General features: G+C 60.9%; 1 protein-coding gene across 2 annotated transcripts in view; it reads left to right on the forward strand.

The window, feature by feature from the left end:
• The first annotated feature begins 809 nt into the window (after positions 1-809).
• The window catches only part of FLNC (filamin C), a 28,881-nt gene continuing 11,854 nt past the window's right edge, over positions 810-17,836 (forward strand). For both annotated transcript variants that reach the window (XM_030825527.1, XM_030825528.1), the window contains exons 1-24: positions 810-1,406; positions 5,733-5,981; positions 7,566-7,663; positions 7,802-7,952; positions 8,041-8,159; positions 8,391-8,468; positions 8,671-8,833; positions 9,008-9,208; positions 10,428-10,565; positions 10,953-11,079; positions 11,231-11,367; positions 11,568-11,761; positions 11,852-11,965; positions 12,631-12,774; positions 12,975-13,098; positions 13,194-13,354; positions 13,629-13,719; positions 13,808-13,977; positions 14,196-14,313; positions 14,404-14,666; positions 15,059-15,656; positions 16,411-16,584; positions 16,708-16,870; positions 17,152-17,312. In XM_030825527.1, coding sequence (XP_030681387.1) covers positions 1,055-1,406; positions 5,733-5,981; positions 7,566-7,663; positions 7,802-7,952; positions 8,041-8,159; positions 8,391-8,468; positions 8,671-8,833; positions 9,008-9,208; positions 10,428-10,565; positions 10,953-11,079; positions 11,231-11,367; positions 11,568-11,761; positions 11,852-11,965; positions 12,631-12,774; positions 12,975-13,098; positions 13,194-13,354; positions 13,629-13,719; positions 13,808-13,977; positions 14,196-14,313; positions 14,404-14,666; positions 15,059-15,656; positions 16,411-16,584; positions 16,708-16,870; positions 17,152-17,312 — 4,288 coding nt within the window. In that variant the 5' untranslated portion in view covers positions 810-1,054. The remainder of the gene's footprint in view (positions 1,407-5,732; positions 5,982-7,565; positions 7,664-7,801; positions 7,953-8,040; positions 8,160-8,390; positions 8,469-8,670; positions 8,834-9,007; positions 9,209-10,427; positions 10,566-10,952; positions 11,080-11,230; positions 11,368-11,567; positions 11,762-11,851; positions 11,966-12,630; positions 12,775-12,974; positions 13,099-13,193; positions 13,355-13,628; positions 13,720-13,807; positions 13,978-14,195; positions 14,314-14,403; positions 14,667-15,058; positions 15,657-16,410; positions 16,585-16,707; positions 16,871-17,151; positions 17,313-17,836) is intronic.

The following is a 17,836-nucleotide window of genomic DNA, read 5'->3' on the forward strand; positions in this document are numbered from 1 at the left end:
CCAGGGGGCTCCCTGGCACTATGGGGGAAGAGTCTCTCCTTCCCCTCTTATCATCTCAGTTGAGTCAGACTTGGGGTGGGGGACACACAGTGTGAGTCACTGGGTACCCTTTTCCTGAGCTCAGCTTCATTCTGAGGCGATGAGGCCAAATGGGCTGGTGACAGGGACACTGAGTCAGGGGCAGGGGCCCCGGCCTTACCCCTGGGCCTCTGGATTTGGGCCCTACCTGAGGCTTTTCTATCTGTGAAGTCAAGCAATGGCTGGGAGGCACACACACACCCCCGCCCCCGCCCGGCTTCTCCTTCATTGGCCTGGGCTTCCTCTCAGGCCATCTCTGCACAAGCACACACACTTCCCTTCCCTGTCCACAGGTGGACAATGCCCTGGGCTAGGAGCCAGCAGCCCTGTCAACAGCCTGCCACCAACTAGTCTAGAAAATTCTGTCAACACCAGATCAGTGGGTTTTGCCCTAATCACTGGCCTCAGTTTCCCCATTTACCTCTTTAGCCCGTGCGGGGTGTGGAGGGAGCATATTTCATTCCTGACAGTTTGGTGTGTTGGGTGTGGATGGAGAACTGTCGGCCCTCCCCGCCACCTTCCAGCGCGGCAGCACCGGGGGCCCAGAGGGTGGGCGCCCTCAACCCCGTCCCGCCGCTCGGGCGGTGCGGGGGCGGGGCGGCGGGGGCGGGGCGTCCTGTGCGGCGCGGCCCCCACCCGCGGGCCGGGCGGCATTCCTGGGAGGCCGGCGCTCTGACGTGGACCCGGGGGCCGCGGGCGCGGCGGGGGGGCGGCGGTCCGGGGGCTTCTTAAACCCCCCGCCCCGGCCCAGCCCGCACTTCCCGAGCACCGCTCCGCCCCTGGAGAGAGACAGAGCCAGAGAGCGGCCGAGCGCCTAGGAGTCCCGCCGAGCCCCGCCGAGCCCCGCCAGCCCCGGCGCGAGAGAAGTTGGAGAGGAGCGCAGCGCAGCGCAGCGAGTCCCGTGGTCGCGCCCCGACAGCGCCCGACAGCCTCAACCCCGGCCCTAGCCCCGGCCGCACCCCCAGCCCGCGCCAGCATGATGAACAACAGCGGCTACTCAGACGCCGGCCTCGGCCTGGGCGATGAGACAGACGAGATGCCGTCCACGGAGAAGGACCTGGCGGAGGACGCGCCGTGGAAGAAGATCCAGCAGAACACATTCACGCGCTGGTGCAATGAGCACCTCAAGTGCGTGGGCAAGCGCCTGACCGACCTGCAGCGCGACCTCAGCGACGGGCTCCGGCTCATCGCGCTGCTCGAGGTGCTCAGCCAGAAGCGCATGTACCGCAAGTTCCATCCGCGCCCCAACTTCCGCCAAATGAAGCTGGAGAACGTGTCCGTGGCCCTCGAGTTCCTCGAGCGCGAGCACATCAAGCTCGTGTCCATAGGTCAGTGCGGCGGGCGAGGGCACGGGCGCGGCGGGGATAGGGTCGTCCCATGGGGCAGGGGACACAGGTGCGGGGTGGGCGCGCGGGGAGCTGAGAGACAGGGCAGAGGGCACCCTCCTGGTACAGAGAGAAGACCCTGGCTCCAGCCCTCCCACCCACCGACAAGGGCCACGGGCACTGCCTGCACACCCCTCTGGGGACAGCGAGCACTCCCTGGGTGCCCCGGGGAGTCCAGGCCTTAGGGTTTGCGAGCCCTCCAGCTGCCGCCTCCCTATGCACACTCCCACCGCCCGCCTCCGCTCACCGTCCCCTTTCCCTCCATCGGGCAACCCTAGCCCACACTTAGGAGGACAAAACCAGTGCCTGTCACTGATTCCTGGGGGCATCTCCCCGCCCCCAACAAAACAAGTGGCTCCCCAGCTTCACAGCCCCTCCGCGGGCCGGGAGAGGGCTGAAGACAGGTCCCAACCACTGCCCGCGTCTGCGGGCTCTGGGGCCGAGGGGAGCTGGCGCGGGAGGCCCTCTTCGTGCATGTGCTCAGCAGCTGGGTTCAGGCCCAGGGGCCAGGACAGGCAGGGCCTCAGAAACCTAAAAAGGCACTGAGCGAGCGCGGGGAGACTTAACCCCTGACTGTCCTCCTCCTGCTTCAGCCTGCGGTGGAGGGGGCTTCCGCAAGTCCAGGCCCTGCCCCAGCCCACCCCCTACCCCGGGATTGGCTGCAGCTAACGGTCTGGGCTGCGGGGAGGGAGGGGAAGGCCTGTGGAAGGGAGGAAGTCATTGAGTGTAACCAGATTTGGAAGGTGTGTAGTGCAGGGTGGGGGCGGGGAGGCACTCCAGTCTTGGGAGCAGAGACGCCAAGGGTGGGCTTGGAGTGGCAGGAGGCTGTCCTGCCCTCAGAGCCCTGCAGTCATCCCTGAGGCTGGGGGCCTGGGGAAGACACCCCGCCCACCCCTGTGGAGAGCTCTTAAGAACCCTGCTGGGATTTGCAGGACAGGGTCTTTGGACGGTGCACCCCACGGCCCCAGGAGGGGAGTTTCATGTGGGGCCAGGTGGGCCCCACACAGGATGTTCCCTGAGATTTCTCCAGATGACTTGATGTCTGTCAGCCCCACTCTCCCTTGGGGCCATCTCTAGGCCTCCTGATATAGCAGCTGAGGTCAGCCTGGGGCGCCCCGTCCAGTCCCCTCCCTAGCCCTTACCCCCTCCTGCCCCAATACTGCCCCCCCACCCCACCCGCCTGCCCTGTCCTGGAAATAGCCCTGCCTCCGTGACACAGCAGATGTCTCTGAGCTTTCCAGAAGGACAAGGCTGAGGGCAGGGGGTGGGGGAGGGAGCCTGGAGTGTGTAGTGAGACTGAGGGCTACGTGATGGAGGCTGAGGGGTCAGAGAGGAGTCAGTCCTGGGCCGGCATCCTCAGCAGGCTGGGTTTTGAAAGGCAGGACTGACTGTCCCAGGTGGGGTCTGGGGGAAGAGCCGGAGGCTTCGGCAAGACATATAGGAAACCGCTCAGCTTTCCCCTCCCCTCCAGTCTGCGGGGGGCTCCCGGCCCCTCTCCAGGCCTTGTCCTTCCTGAGCACACCTCTCCCCTCCCCCGTGGCGGTGCCTGGCTCCAGCCCCCTTGGCTCAGCCGAGGAGGGGCCGGCTCAGAGCAGAGGGGAAGAAGCAAACGCTGGTTTGAGGGCAGGAGGGAAGCTCCCTGGTTCCCGCTGGGAGGAAGGGGAGGCAGTCCCCATTTGGGCCAAGTGGCTCACTGGCGCTGATGAGATAAGCTGTCAGCAATTCAGCTGCCGGCCCCAGGCTGAGGCCGGAGGGGAGGGGACACCGGCGGCGCCCAGCTGGGGCGCCCCCCAATGAGGAGGTCCAAAAGGACTGCCCCACGAGGGAGGGGCATCCTGCTTCTGCTAGCTCCCCTACTCCATTTAGTGGTGGGAAGGGGCTATCCATGGGGCCTCCTTCTGAGTATTGTCTCAGCGCTGAAATCGAGCATCTGGGCACCTCAGGGGGTGTCAGAAAGACTCCCCACTTCTCTTTCTAGGAGGGAATTCAGGGTCTGGAGTAGCAGCTGGGATCCAAGTCCACCTGAAGAAGGGGCACTGAGCCCAGGTTAAAGGAGCTGTGCCCTTCATATCCCCACCACCTTGTCCTGGCCCCCCATCGCCCCTCGTTCCCTCTGAACAAAGAGGCCTATGAGGCAGCTCTGTCCCGCAGCTGTTCCCCAGTTGCTATTCCTTCTCCTGGAGCCAACAACCAAGGGAGGGGCTGGAGGGGGCAGCAGCTGTCCCAGCACCTCCCTAGGCCCAGCCCTCTCCTCCCCCTCCATTCGAGGCCTGGGGTGGCCTCGGAAACTAGCTGTCTGGCTCCTCCCACTCCTTTGGGGGTATCCCTAGGCAGATGGAGAAGTGGCTTGGTGAGCCCTGGTGGCGCTGAGCTCCTCTCCTCTGCCTGGCCTCCGAGAGGGAGGAGGGAGAGGGAGGTCATTGCTTCCAGAGTGGGACTTGGGGCCCCACTGCCCTTCTCCTGCCCCAAGCCTGGACCACTTGCTGTCTGGCCCAGGGCCAGTTGCTGGGGAGAAACTTCCCTCTCCAGCAAATATGAATGACCACCCTCCCCATATACACACCCCCCCAACCCCTGCAGTCTCAAGGCTTCCTGCCCAGGGGTCTGGCTCCAGTTTGCAAGAAGTACTTCTGGGCGTGTGAGCTTTGGAGGCTGTGGGGGTTGTGAGAGGCTGGGGGCACGGGGGCATCCAGACTGTGTGAAAGTGTTGGAGCCTGTGTGTTTGAGAGAAAGCACCGGGAGGCAGGGAGTGAGTGTGTCATGGAATTTGAAAGCTGCCAAACCATTGTGCTGCAGTGGAGCCAGGGGAAGGGGGCGGGCTGGGGAGCTGCTGGGGAAGGAAGGATGAATCAGTGACAGGGTGGGGGAGCCCGGGAGGCCAGAGCCCCAGCCAGAGGGACAGGGAGACTGAGGCACCCCTCCCGGGGCAGGTGGGAGTGGGGCAGGGGATGCCCTGGATTTCCCAGGCTCTCGATCTCCTAACACTTTCCCCAAGATCTGGGGAAGGGTGGAGGGGAGAAGATGTGTAAGGGGAAGCCTCCACTCCACCCTCTCCCATCTCTCCGGCAACATCAGTAAACAAGACCGAGTCTTCCACCCCCTTCCAGCCTCCTGAAAGCAGTGCTTTGGGAAGCTGATAGATTTCAGAACTTCATTGCCCTTTACAAGTAAGCTGAATTCCAAAGATCTGTCTACATGCTAGGCCACCCCAGGCTTCTGGATATCTTTCTGATTGTTAGGGGGGATCTAGCCCTCCCCACAAATCTTGAGGAACCAGTTCTGGCTCAAAGGATTCCTCAAAGGAGGTGATGGGTGGAGTGTGTCAGCTCCTGAGGCTGGAGTCCCTCTGGCCCCCAGCCTTTGACAACATGACTTTCAAGACTTAACTGAGAATGTGTTGGACCCCACCCACCCACCCCCGCCCCACTATCAGAACCCCTTGGTTTCTAAAGCCCTTTCTGGCATTCGGGGTAGAGTGTGAGTGGAAACTTGTCCTACTCCACTCCAATTTCAGTTCTTAAAATATTCATTCAACCAATATTTATTGAGACCTTAATATGTTTAAGACCTTCATTGTAGAAAAATAAAACCTAGTGTCTAGAGTGAAAGAAACCAGACCAAAAAAAAAAAAAAAAAAGAGTATATAGTGTGTGATTCCATTTATATAACACCCTAGGAAATACAAAGTAATCTATCGTGACAGAGAGCAGATTAGTTGTTGCTTGGGATGGAGGGACAAGGACGGCAGGAGGGAGGGCTCACAAAGGGATGTGTGCAAGGAAACTTTGGGGAGTGATGGATGGTACCTTCGTTATTCTCCATCTGTGGTGACGGCTTCGTGATATATCCATAATGTCAAAGCTTCTCAAACTTCATTCTCTAGCGTGTGCAGTTTGCTGTATGTCAATCATAGCTCAGTAGAACTGTTAACAAAACAAAAAGGCTCTGCCCTGGGAGCCTTACAATCCCACAAGGCCAGACAGAAACCAGGTAATTTCATAGACAGAAGGCAGACTCACTTGCTGTAGCTGAGGTGAGGGTACCTTCCAGAACCACAGGAACACAGAGAAGCAGCCTTCTGACCAGAAGGGCCCCATAAAGGACTTGGCATCTGAATGGGGCCTTGCAGGAGGGAGAGGGTCAGGTAGGCAGAGACTAGAGGCCTGACCCCAGGGCTCTGGCCCGAGGAGCTGCACAGGTGAGGGAGGGTGCTCTGGGGCAGTGGAGGGTGGGGCGCCCCTGAGTCCGTCTGTGCCCTCCCCTCTGCAGACAGCAAGGCCATCGTGGATGGGAACCTGAAGCTGATCCTGGGTCTGATCTGGACGCTGATCCTGCACTACTCCATCTCCATGCCCATGTGGGAGGATGAAGATGATGAGGACGCCCGCAAACAGACGCCCAAGCAGCGGCTGCTTGGCTGGATCCAGAACAAGGTGCCCCAGCTGCCCATCACCAACTTCAACCGTGACTGGCAGGACGGCAAAGCTCTGGGTGCCCTGGTGGACAACTGCGCCCCCGGTGAGTGGGCCAGCGAGCACGGCATGGAGTCCTTAGCTCCCAAAGACAGAGGGGACAAGCTGGGGCTGCCAAGGCGCATGGTCGTCGGAATGCACACCCTGGGGCCTGGGGGGCAGGATCCCCGGCAGGGTTTGTCCTCCTCCAGCTGTGGCTCTCTGCTGGCTGGCGGCAGGCCCTACCTGATGAGTGTGCCAGATTCCGCAGAGGAAGGAAGAGGTTTAAAACCCCTCATTTTACAGACAAGGACACTATGGCCCAGAGAGGGCTGGTGACTTATCCAAGATTACACAGCTTATCCGTGGCAGAACCACATAGAGCCCAGGGCCTGGACTCCCTGCCCCATGAATTTTTTACTGTGCCACGAGGCACTATTCCTGCCGGGCTGAGAGAGAGGCAGTGTGGTGACCAGGACTGGTAGGAAGACCAGGAGTTAGATCCAGAGAAGGCTCTTCTCTGGGAGACCCTGGGATGGCTTTGAGAAGGGGTTGAGCCTCAGGATGATGTGGGATGAGGCCAGTGGGGCACTGCCTGGTGGCAGGTGACCCAGCCTTGCCCCTTCTCCGTGTAGGTCCTGGCCTGGTCAAGTGGAGGCAGCTCAGGGGCCATGAAAAAAGCTGAGGCATCACTGGCTAGAATGTACCCCGTGGACAGCTCCCTTTCTGCCCCTCATCTCTTGAAAAGATAGGTTTTCTTCAGGAGTCACAGCCCCTTGGGAGAATCCTCCTCCACCCTGGGGTCAGCCGGGGAGCAAGGGGTGGGAGGCGGGGGCACAGCCTCCTGGGAAGCATTCCCAGCTGCTGAGCCATGGCCCATAACTGGTGTGACTGCCAGCAGTGAGCTCAGCTGTTCCAGCCAGTCATGGATTCCAGCCTTGAGCCGGCCCCCTCCCCGAAACGGTGTGCTGTCCCCCTCCTCCAGCTCTGGCCTGAACCATGCGCCCCCTCACCTGCACCCTTCATAGGAGTGATCTGGGGCTGCCTCAGCATCCTTCCTGTTGGGAGGGCAGGGCTCCTGAGGGCTGCAGAGGAGAAGTCATTCTCTCCCCACAGGCCCTTTAATGCCTCAGTTTCCCCAAGTGAGCAGTTAGAAGGAATAGGGAGTCTTATACCCTAAGACTGGTGTGGAAAGTGTTTGGAGATCTAGGGCTTCAGGGCAGCTGTGAGGAGGCCTTCTAGGGGGGATGGGTCAGGGGCATATGTGGGACAGGCCCTCTGACCTCCTCTGCCCACCCCTGAGAAAGCTGAATGAGGCAAGAGATAGTGGAGGGGGGTACCCTCCCAGGGTTTGGGGTTCAAGGTCTGAGCTGGGGCCTGGGCAGGCAGGAGGCCGGCCAGCAGGGCTGGTGCCAGGCTGCGTCAGCCAGGGCAGAAAGGCTTCATTGTTGGTGGTGGGGAGGGCTGTCGTGCTCCTACGTGGTGAGGGGCCTCGCAGCTGATGGGGTCAGCAGGAACCTGGCTGGTCAAGGCCTAGAGCTGGTGGGAAGGGGTGTGAAGCCACAGCCTCCGAGGGTGTGGGTGAACAAATGCCCTGCATCCTGGCTGGCTGGCTGCCCCTCACCATCGTCTCCCTCCATCACCTCTCCAGGTCTCTGCCCCGACTGGGAGGCCTGGGACCCCAACCAGCCCGTGGAGAACGCCCGGGAGGCCATGCAGCAGGCCGACGACTGGCTTGGGGTGCCCCAGGTACATGCGCAGATGGGGCAGGGGGGAAAGGGGGCAGGGGCAGAGGTTGGGTCTGTAAGTTTACCTGGCCAGGGTGCAGGGGTAGACAGGCTGCTAGGAAAACAGGGCACCATGTGACATCACTCCTTTCCATCGCAGGTCATTGCCCCTGAGGAGATCGTGGACCCCAACGTGGATGAGCATTCTGTTATGACCTACCTGTCCCAGTTCCCCAAGGCCAAGCTCAAACCTGGCGCCCCTGTTCGATCCAAGCAGCTGAACCCCAAGAAAGCCATCGCCTATGGGCCTGGTATGTGTGAGCCCCTGGCAGCCCTCCTGGGCAGCTGGGCACATGTAGGCTCTCCCTGAGTAACCTGGGCTCTGCTCCTGCCCCGCAGGCATCGAGCCACAGGGCAACACGGTGCTGCAGCCTGCCCACTTCACCGTGCAGACGGTGGACGCGGGCGTGGGCGAGGTGCTGGTCTACATCGAGGACCCTGAAGGCCACACCGAGGAGGTATGCAGAGGCCAGTGGGGACAGAGGGATTCGCTTGGGATTGGAACCAGAGAGCGTGGGGCCAACAACAGGAATGGCCCAGAGGTGACTGCCAGAGCCACACACTGTGCTGTGCAGTCTGGGGAAGGTGTCACCATGGGGGCTGAGTGGGGCTGGGGTGCATAAGGCGCTGTGGGGTCAGGAGGGACTACGGTCTTTGGAGAGGCTTCCAATCTTTTTCCTTCCCAATAGGCCAAGGTGGTTCCCAACAATGACAAGGATCGCACCTATGCTGTCTCCTATGTGCCCAAGGTCGCTGGGTTACACAAGGTATCTCCCTCTAGGCCCCCCTGCCTGCCCTGCTCTCCACATCCTTGTCTCCAGCTGCATGGACCCTTCTCTCAGCCTGCACCTCTCTCCTGCCCAGAGCCCCAGCTGCCCGCCTCTCACCCTCCTTGGCGTGGCTGTGCCCCTCTGCCCCCTCTCAGGACTGCTCTCCCCTAGAAGCTAACCCTTGACCTCTGACCCCTAGGTGACCGTGCTCTTTGCTGGCCAGAACATTGAACGCAGTCCCTTTGAGGTGAACGTGGGCATGGCCCTGGGAGATGCCAACAAGGTGTCAGCCCGTGGCCCTGGCCTGGAACCTGTGGGCAATGTGGCCAACAAACCCACCTACTTTGACATCTACACTGCGGGTAGGATGGGCCCCAGGGGGTGCAGGCGGAAAGCCCCTGACCATGTGGGGCTGTGTGGGGGTGGGGGGAGGCTGGGGCAGGGATGCCAGCCAGAGGGTGGGAAGCCTCAGGGTGAGGGCACCGGGGCAGCTGTGGGTGTCCAGAGTGGGTGCTGACAGCCTCTGTTTTTGGCAGGGGCCGGCACTGGTGATGTTGCTGTGGTGATCGTGGACCCACAGGGCCGGCGGGACACAGTGGAGGTGGCCCTGGAGGACAAGGGTGACAGCACGTTCCGCTGCACATACAGACCTGTCATGGAGGGGCCACATACCGTGCATGTGGCCTTTGCGGGTGCCCCCATCACCCGCAGTCCCTTCCCTGTCCACGTGTCGGAAGGTAAGGGCCCTTCACTGCTCCCCACGGTAGCCCTTACCAAAGCCAGAGGCTTGCAAGGGGCAGGAGGAAGAGCTGGGGCAGGGCTCTGCAGAGACCCCCTCCCTGCGTCCTCCACCCCACCCCCAAGGTGGCTGGAGTCCCTAAGAGCACGGCTGGGAGGCCACAGTGAAGGGTCCCAGAACATGTGCCACCCTGGGAGGGCTGAGCGGAAGTGACGGGGCTGTATGGGTGGAGGCATATCTGGGGAGTACTGCCCGAATACCAAGCCCTCAGGTGGTGACTGCCCCACTTGTTCTCTCCCTGCACTCAGTGCCCATCGTCCACCAGGCCAAGAGAGTGATGCCACGTTAATGCTCTCCAGTGGAGGCGGGGCCAGGCACGGCCGTAGCTGACTGGCCTCACCTGTGCTGTGTGGCATGGCCCGGGCAGTGTGGAATCGCCCCCCTTCCATGGCATTCTGTGGCAGGCCCCAGGTTCCATGCCGTTGTCTGTGTTCTGTGGCAGATCTATTGTCTTTGCCACTTGCCTGGTGATTTCTGTGATGAAACCTGGGCTCTGAGCCATTGCCTGTGTTCCGTGGTACCCCTTGGGCGGTGCCATTGCCTATGGTCATGGTAGTCCTGGAATATGTGTCATTGCCTGTTTCATAGCACCTGTGGGTTCCATGCCATTTTCTGGATTCTGTGGCAGGCTCAGATTCCCATTCCTTTGCCTGTGTTCCATAGCAAGGCCTGGGCTCATTGCCACTGGCCACGGTCTGTGATAGGCTGATGTCCACACATTGCCTGTGTTCTATGGCAGGCTTTGAGTTCTGTGAAGTAGCTCTTGTTCTGTGGCATTGCTGGATGTTTTGTGGCATGACTTAGATCCTAAGGTTGCTTTGGTGCCCTGAGAGGCCCAGAGGGCTCTAGATGGATGGCCTTGGGGTGGGTAAAGGGGCCTTCCCTGTCTCTCTGAGCCCACTCTCAGCCCAGGCTCTGCCATGCATTTCCCCAGTGGCACTGGCTCGGAAGCTTTCTTGTAACCTGCCTGATCTGGGGCCTGTAGCCAGCTCCAGCCCAGCAGCCCTGGTTGTGCTGGGGGCACAAAGGGCTCCAGAGCAGGGCTGTGGGCCACTGCCTGTGCCTGGGAGGGGTTAGAAGGACTGTGCACAGGGAGGTGGGGGCTAGTGGTCCAAGGCCTCTCAGCACCCCCAACCTCCTTTCTCTTCCTCCCCTAGCCTGTAACCCCAACGCCTGCCGTGCCTCTGGGCGAGGCCTGCAGCCCAAGGGTGTTCGTGTGAAAGAGGTGGCTGACTTCAAGGTGTTTACCAAGAGTGCCGGCAGCGGGGAGCTCAAGGTCACGGTCAAGGGGCCAAGTGAGTGCCAGAGCCCAGGGTCGTGAGGGTGGGGCTGGGAGATCATAAGGGAAGTATGGCCAGTGGTTCTGACTCCCAGAGGGCAGTGACAGCCAGCACCACAGCTCCACAGTGACCAGAGGCACCCCAGAATCTCAGGCACGTTGTCTCCTCTCTGCCTTAGTTTCTTGGTCTGCAAGCCAGGAATGATTCTCTCCCCGCTAAGTGCTATACGGGGTGTTATGCACAGGGATGACAAGTGTTCCCTGCCCTGAGTTGCGGCACTGCTCACTAGAGCACTGCCCTTGGGCTGGGTCCAGGTCCCAATGGCTCCTTGAGGGGATTGAGGAGCTGGGACTTCAAGGATATTGATCTGCCTTCTTCCCCACCCTGCCCCCATCTCCTCAGAGGGCACAGAGGAGCCGGTGAAGGTTCGGGAGGCTGGGGACGGTGTGTTTGAGTGCGAGTACTACCCAGTGGTGCCTGGGAAGTATGTGGTGACCATCACGTGGGGCGGCTACGCCATCCCTCGCAGGTGAGTACCTTGCGGCCCCCCATGCTGTCCTGTCTAGGCCATCACAGGGAGGGATGAGGGGCAGTGGGCTGCGAGGGAGTTTGACGGGAGATGGAGGGGGACCTGGGGGGGGGCACTTCCTGGCATGGACACCAGCTCCCTCTCTGCCCAGCCCCTTTGAGGTACAGGTGAGCCCAGAGGCAGGAGTGCAAAAGGTCCGGGCCTGGGGTCCTGGTTTGGAGACTGGCCAGGTGGGCAAGTCAGCTGATTTTGTGGTGGAAGCCATTGGCACCGAGGTGGGAACACTGGGTAAGTGGCTGGGGGACAGGAGGAGGGAGTGCTGCGGGGGAGGGCAGCAGGGGACACTGTGGGTAATGAGTGTAGTGTGCATGCTGGGGAGTGCTGGGGTGAGCAGGGAGATAGGACATGAGCGCGGCTAGAGGGTAGCTGAGGGACGGAAGGGTCTTGCCTGATGCTGGACCCCCTGACCCTCCCCCACCTTGCCCCAGGCTTCTCCATCGAGGGGCCCTCACAAGCCAAGATTGAATGTGACGACAAGGGGGATGGCTCCTGCGATGTGCGGTACTGGCCCACGGAGCCTGGGGAGTACGCTGTGCACGTCATCTGTGACGACGAGGACATCCGAGACTCACCCTTCATTGCCCACATCTTGCCCGCCCCACCTGACTGCTTCCCAGATAAGGTATAGTCCCAGCTCACACACACCTGCCCCGGGGGTGGGGCGAGCTGGTTCTCCTCCTGTCCCCAACCCAGCCTTCTTCCCTCCGCACAGGTGAAGGCCTTTGGGCCTGGCCTGGAGCCTACTGGCTGCATCGTGGACAAGCCCGCTGAGTTCACCATTGATGCCCGTGCAGCTGGCAAGGGAGACCTGAAGCTCTATGCCCAGGTAGGTCATTGTCCAGTCTCTGCTGCCCTTACTACCCATGGCAGGGACCCTGGAAGGCAGGGCCAGGCCAGAGGCAGAGGCCTCCCAGCAGGAAATGACAGCATCACAGAAGATCAGGCAGGACTGATACTCATGGGCCCATCAGTACCATGGAAAATTTTAAATTTTGTGTTTTCTTAACAATGATAACCTAAAAACGTATTTTACCAAAGAGTCATTTTTGAGCTAATTTGTAATTGAAAGATTGTTTCATTGAATAAGACATTGGTTTCCCAAGTCAGTTTCTCAGACTGGTGTCCATTGACCCCTAGAGGTTAATGAACATATTCTTGAAGATCTAAGAGGGTGATTCTTCTTTGAAAGGCTCATGATTTAGTTTTAGGAACATAAATTTAGCCCACGCTCTTCCTGTCCAACACATTTCAGAGTTGAGGAAACCTAGGCTGGGAGAGCAAGCCATACAGATGGCCTTGAGCCAGGCTCCCAGGGTGGGCTCTGGCCGCCAGAGCACGTGGCCCTGGGCTCTGGTGGCCTCAGTGGCTGGTGTGGGGGCGGGAGTGCCAGCTTGTTGGCGGTGGGAAAGGAGGCGCTGGGTTCACCTGTGGCCAGCAGAGGGCGCTCTGCAGAGGCCACAGCTATGAACTTTGCTTGGGTGATGCCCACAGGACGCGGACGGCTGTCCCATCGACATCAAGGTGATCCCCAATGGCGACGGCACCTTCCGCTGCTCCTATGTGCCCACCAAGCCCATTAAGCACACCATCATCATCTCCTGGGGAGGCGTAAACGTGCCCAAGAGCCCCTTCCGGGTGCGTCCTCCCAGCCTTCCCCGTGCCCACCACCAGGGGTCCCTGAGGGAGGGCGGACCCCTCGCTGGAGTCCCTGTTGTCCCTGGGCTCAGGCTGGGACTGAGGCTTGGGCTGGTGCCACTGAGGCTGGGGCGGGTGCGCTGGGCAGGAGGATGAGCCTTGAGGGAGGGCACCACGCTGAGCTGCGACCCCTCCCGCAGGTGAACGTGGGCGAAGGCAGCCACCCCGAGCGGGTAAAGGTATACGGCCCCGGCGTGGAGAAGACGGGCCTCAAGGCCAACGAGCCCACCTACTTCACGGTGGACTGCAGCGAGGCGGGGCAAGGTGCGCCCAGCCGGAAGGGGCGGGTCTGGGAGGGGGCGGGGGTGAGTCGGGTCAGGGGCTGAGCCCGACTCGAAGCGGTGCCCGCCTCTCTGCAGGCGACGTGAGCATCGGCATCAAGTGCGCCCCAGGCGTGGTGGGCCCTGCAGAGGCTGACATCGACTTCGACATCATCAAGAATGATAACGACACCTTCACCGTCAAGTACACGCCACCGGGGGCGGGCCGCTACACCATCATGGTGCTGTTTGCCAACCAGGTACCCAAGCTCCTGGGTACTCACAGCGACGTGCACCTCCCAGCTCTAGAAGGCAGCTGAAGATGCTGTCACTGGGAACAGGGAGGGATGGTTCCGCAGACATGGTGGAGCCCTACCTGTGTGAGGCAGGGTGCCTCAGAGGAAGCAAAGGGGGCCCTTTTGGAGGCTGCCCCTGTCCATGCTGGGTCCCCTGGGTGTGTCCTGAGCCAGCATCTAGCCCAGAGCAGAGGTGTGTTCCCCTCGAGAGCCCTGACTGAGCCTCCTCCACATCCAGGAGATCCCCGCCAGCCCCTTCCACATCAAGGTGGATCCATCTCACGATGCCAGCAAAGTCAAGGCCGAGGGCCCTGGGCTGAATCGCACAGGTGAGTGTCTGGGCAGGGGCTGGGACTTGCTTGAGGTTGGGGTTAGGTGGCTACCAGGCCCTCACCACGTCTCTGGGTGGCTCCTCAGGTGTGGAAGTCGGGAAGCCCACCCACTTCACGGTGCTGACCAAGGGAGCCGGCAAGGCCAAGCTGGATGTGCAGTTTGCAGGGACAGCCAAGGGCGAGGCTGTGCGGGACTTTGAGATCATAGACAACCATGACTACTCCTACACTGTCAAGTACACCGCTGTCCAGCAGGTGCGCTCTGCCCCTCCCATGCCCCCGCCCGGCCCGGCTGCCAGAGCCCTGGGTCTCCCTCCTCCAGTCCCATGGGACCAGTTCTGGATCCTCCATGCCTTTCCTGCCTCCTGCCCTCACTCTCATAGTGGATCTGAGCTTCAGAGCCCATATTCACCACGAGGATGTTGTAGGACTGTGCCTTATACCCAGTTCTGACCTACCATTGTACCCAACAGGGCAACATGGCGGTGACAGTGACCTACGGCGGGGACCCTGTCCCCAAGAGCCCCTTTGTGGTGAATGTGGCACCCCCGCTGGACCTCAGCAAAATCAAAGTTCAGGGCCTCAATAGCAGTAAGTGGGGCAAGAGCCACCCTGGGAGTGAGGGGTGTTCGGGTAGGGTGGACCGGAGTCTCCTCATGGTGTCATTTGCTCTCCACGCAGAGGTGGCTGTGGGACAGGAACAAGCATTCTCTGTGAACACACGAGGGGCTGGCGGTCAGGGCCAACTGGATGTGCGGATGACTTCGCCCTCTCGCCGGCCCATCCCCTGCAAGCTGGAGCCAGGTGGTGGAGTGGAAGCCCAGGCTGTGCGCTACATGCCCCCGGAGGAGGGGCCCTACAAGGTGGACATCACCTACGATGGTCACCCGGTGCCTGGCAGCCCCTTTGCTGTGGAGGGTGTCCTGCCCCCTGATCCCTCCAAGGTGAGGAGATAGGAGCTGGTTGGGGCTGGGAGTTGGGGACTTGTTGGGAAGATGGATGAGTCATAGGGGGCAGAGGCCAGAGGGACTTATGTGCCTGGAGTGGGCACAGCAAAGGATGTGGGGCCGAGGCCAGCCCCACCCCACCACCTGCCTTGGAGACAACTTAGCTATTAAGAGCCTGGCCTTGGAGTCACACCTGGGCTTGAATCCCAGGTCCACTAACTGGGGCAAATTGCTTCATCTCTCTGCCTCAATATCATCACCTGGAATTGTTATAAGCACTCAGTCCGCAGTAGCAGCCACAGTTGGAGGTGATGAGTTGGGTGGGGGCCGTGAAGGCTGGGATGGGGAGGCCAGGTGCAGGGAACCCACACACCTGCCTCTTCCCCTAGGTCTGCGCTTATGGCCCCGGTCTCAAGGGTGGACTGGTAGGCACCCCTGCGCCATTCTCCATCGACACCAAGGGGGCTGGCACAGGTGGCCTGGGGCTGACTGTGGAGGGCCCCTGCGAGGCCAAGATCGAGTGCCAGGACAATGGTGATGGCTCATGTGCTGTCAGCTACCTGCCCACGGAGCCTGGCGAGTACACCATCAACATCCTGTTTGCCGAAGCCCACATCCCTGGCTCGCCCTTCAAAGCCACCATTCGGCCTGTGTTTGACCCGAGCAAGGTGCGGGCCAGTGGACCGGGCCTGGAGCGCGGCAAGGTCGGTGAGGCAGCCACCTTCACTGTGGACTGCTCAGAGGCAGGCGAGGCGGAGCTGACCATTGAGATCCTGTCGGATGCCGGGGTCAAGGCCGAGGTGCTGATCCACAACAACGCGGACGGCACCTACCACATCACCTACAGCCCCGCCTTCCCCGGCACCTACACCATTACCATCAAGTACGGCGGGCATCCCGTGCCCAAATTCCCCACCCGTGTCCATGTGCAGCCTGCGGTCGATACCAGTGGCGTCAAGGTCTCAGGGCCTGGTGTTGAGCCACATGGTGAGTGGACGGGAGGAGCCAAGCAAGGTCAAGTGGCAGGTGCAGGAGCTGGGTAGTCTGTGGGAGGGAGGGAAGCAGAGCTGAGAGCTGGGGGAGCAACCTGGGGTGAAGGGAGGGCTCTCGGAGCAGCCCCAGAGTCCTTACTGGCCCAGAAACCCCAGAGGAGGAGTGGAGGGGAAGATGGGAGTGGAGATTGGCCTCTGCTCTTGTGGCAAAACTGCACCTGCCTCCAGGCGTTTTTCTGGAGAGATCTCCTCTTTCATGTGCTTAAGGGGTACCCTGATCCAAAAAGCTAAAACTCTGCTCTGGAGGGGTGCAGGGGGAAAGCTTTGGGGTAGAGGATGACAAGAGTCAGGAGACAGTAAGTGGGAATGGGCCATCTGCCAGGGGCCAGACCCTGGCTAGGCATGGGGCACGGCAGAGGGATGCAAGACCCAGGCCCACAGCCTGGTGGGTGACTCATGTGAACAGAGAATGTCACTGCATGGAGAAGGGAGTGAAGGCAGAGGCTGGAGCTCACAGAGGTACAGGGGAGGGTGGGGGGCCCAGGCTCCGATTAGAGGAGCAGCCTCGGAGTTGGGGAGTGGGAGAGGAGGGGGAGAGGCGGGGAAGAGAGAGGGAGAGGAGAGGGAAGGGAGGGGGAGAGGAGAGGGAAGGGAGGGGGAGAGGAGAGGGAAGGGAGGGGGAGAGGAGAGGGAGCATCTGTGTGAAGGCTGCCCCCACCCCTGCTGAGCATGCCACCCCTGGGCTCCAGGTGTCCTGCGGGAGGTGACCACTGAGTTCACTGTGGATGCAAGATCGCTAACAGCCACAGGCGGCAACCATGTGACGGCTCGCGTGCTCAACCCCTCGGGGGCCAAGACAGACACCTATGTGACAGACAATGGGGATGGCACCTACCGAGTGCAGTACACTGCCTACGAGGAGGGTGAGGGCTGGTGGAGGGCCGGGCGACTGGGCAGGGCCAGGATCTGATGATATCGCCCCTCGGGGCAGGAGGGGTGGTGGGGGCGCACACTCCCTGATTGATGGCCCTGTGGTTGGCTTCCAGGCGTGCATTTGGTGGAGGTCCTGTATGATGAGGTCGCTGTGCCCAAGAGCCCCTTCCGAGTGGGTGTGACTGAGGGCTGTGATCCCACCCGTGTCCGGGCCTTTGGGCCAGGCCTGGAGGGTGGCTTGGTCAACAAGGCCAACCGCTTCACTGTGGAGACCAGGTATCCTCCCCCTTTGCTAGCCTAAACCTGTGACCACCCTTTCCCAGCCCCTGGCCCTCCTTGCTCATCCCTCTGCCTGGGCCTCAGCCCCACCTCATCCTCTCTCAGGGGTGAGGCAGGAGCAGACCCCCTCCAGGATCCCAGATCAGCCCCTGTAGCTCGTTTCTCCTCAGCTGGGTCCCCAGCGGCCTGCCCTCTTTCCTCCCTGTCCCCCCATTCAGCTACTCCCCCATTCTCACTCACTGGTCTTACGAAGCTCATGGGGGGATGTCATCTCTCAGGGGAGCCGGCACTGGGGGCCTTGGCCTAGCCATCGAGGGTCCCTCGGAAGCCAAGATGTCCTGCAAGGACAACAAGGATGGTAGCTGCACCGTGGAGTACATCCCCTTCACTCCTGGAGACTATGACGTCAACATCACCTTCGGGGGGCGGCCCATCCCAGGTGTGCAGAGAGAGTGGTCAGAGTCTCAGGGAAGACAAAGGAGGGTGCAGGATGCTCGCCCCACGAGGGGGAAACTGGAAGGAAGTTGGATAAGAGTGTTCATAGAGAGGACAGCCTAGAGTGGGTTGGGGCTGGAGCCCAGCCAGAAGGAGGATGTGGAGGAGGCAGGCGGCGAGGGTTGACGCAACAGCTCCCCCGGTCAATCGCAGGAACACACTCTGGCCTGCTAGCCCCTTGCCTGGAGCTCGAGACCTCGGCTGTGCAGGTCTGCCGCTCACTGTGTGTCCGGAAACAGACACAGCCCACTCCTCTTGGCAGCTCAGGCCAGCCTTGGGCCTTCTTGCGCACATCGTCTGCAGAATTCCCCTGCCCTCTGCGGGCCCAGCTGCCCTGGCAGGTTATGTCTTCAAATATTGCATGACTTGGGACTGCTGAAATTGGAAATTTTTTCCCTTATCTAATTTCCCATCTTTTTATTATTTCAGCCACAGTGCCAGAAATACATTTCATTTTTGAAAACATTT

The sequence above is a fragment of the Nomascus leucogenys genome, chromosome 13 (genome assembly GCF_006542625.1).
Source record: "Nomascus leucogenys isolate Asia chromosome 13, Asia_NLE_v1, whole genome shotgun sequence".
In the NCBI taxonomy this organism is placed as follows: Eukaryota; Metazoa; Chordata; class Mammalia; order Primates; family Hylobatidae; genus Nomascus; species Nomascus leucogenys.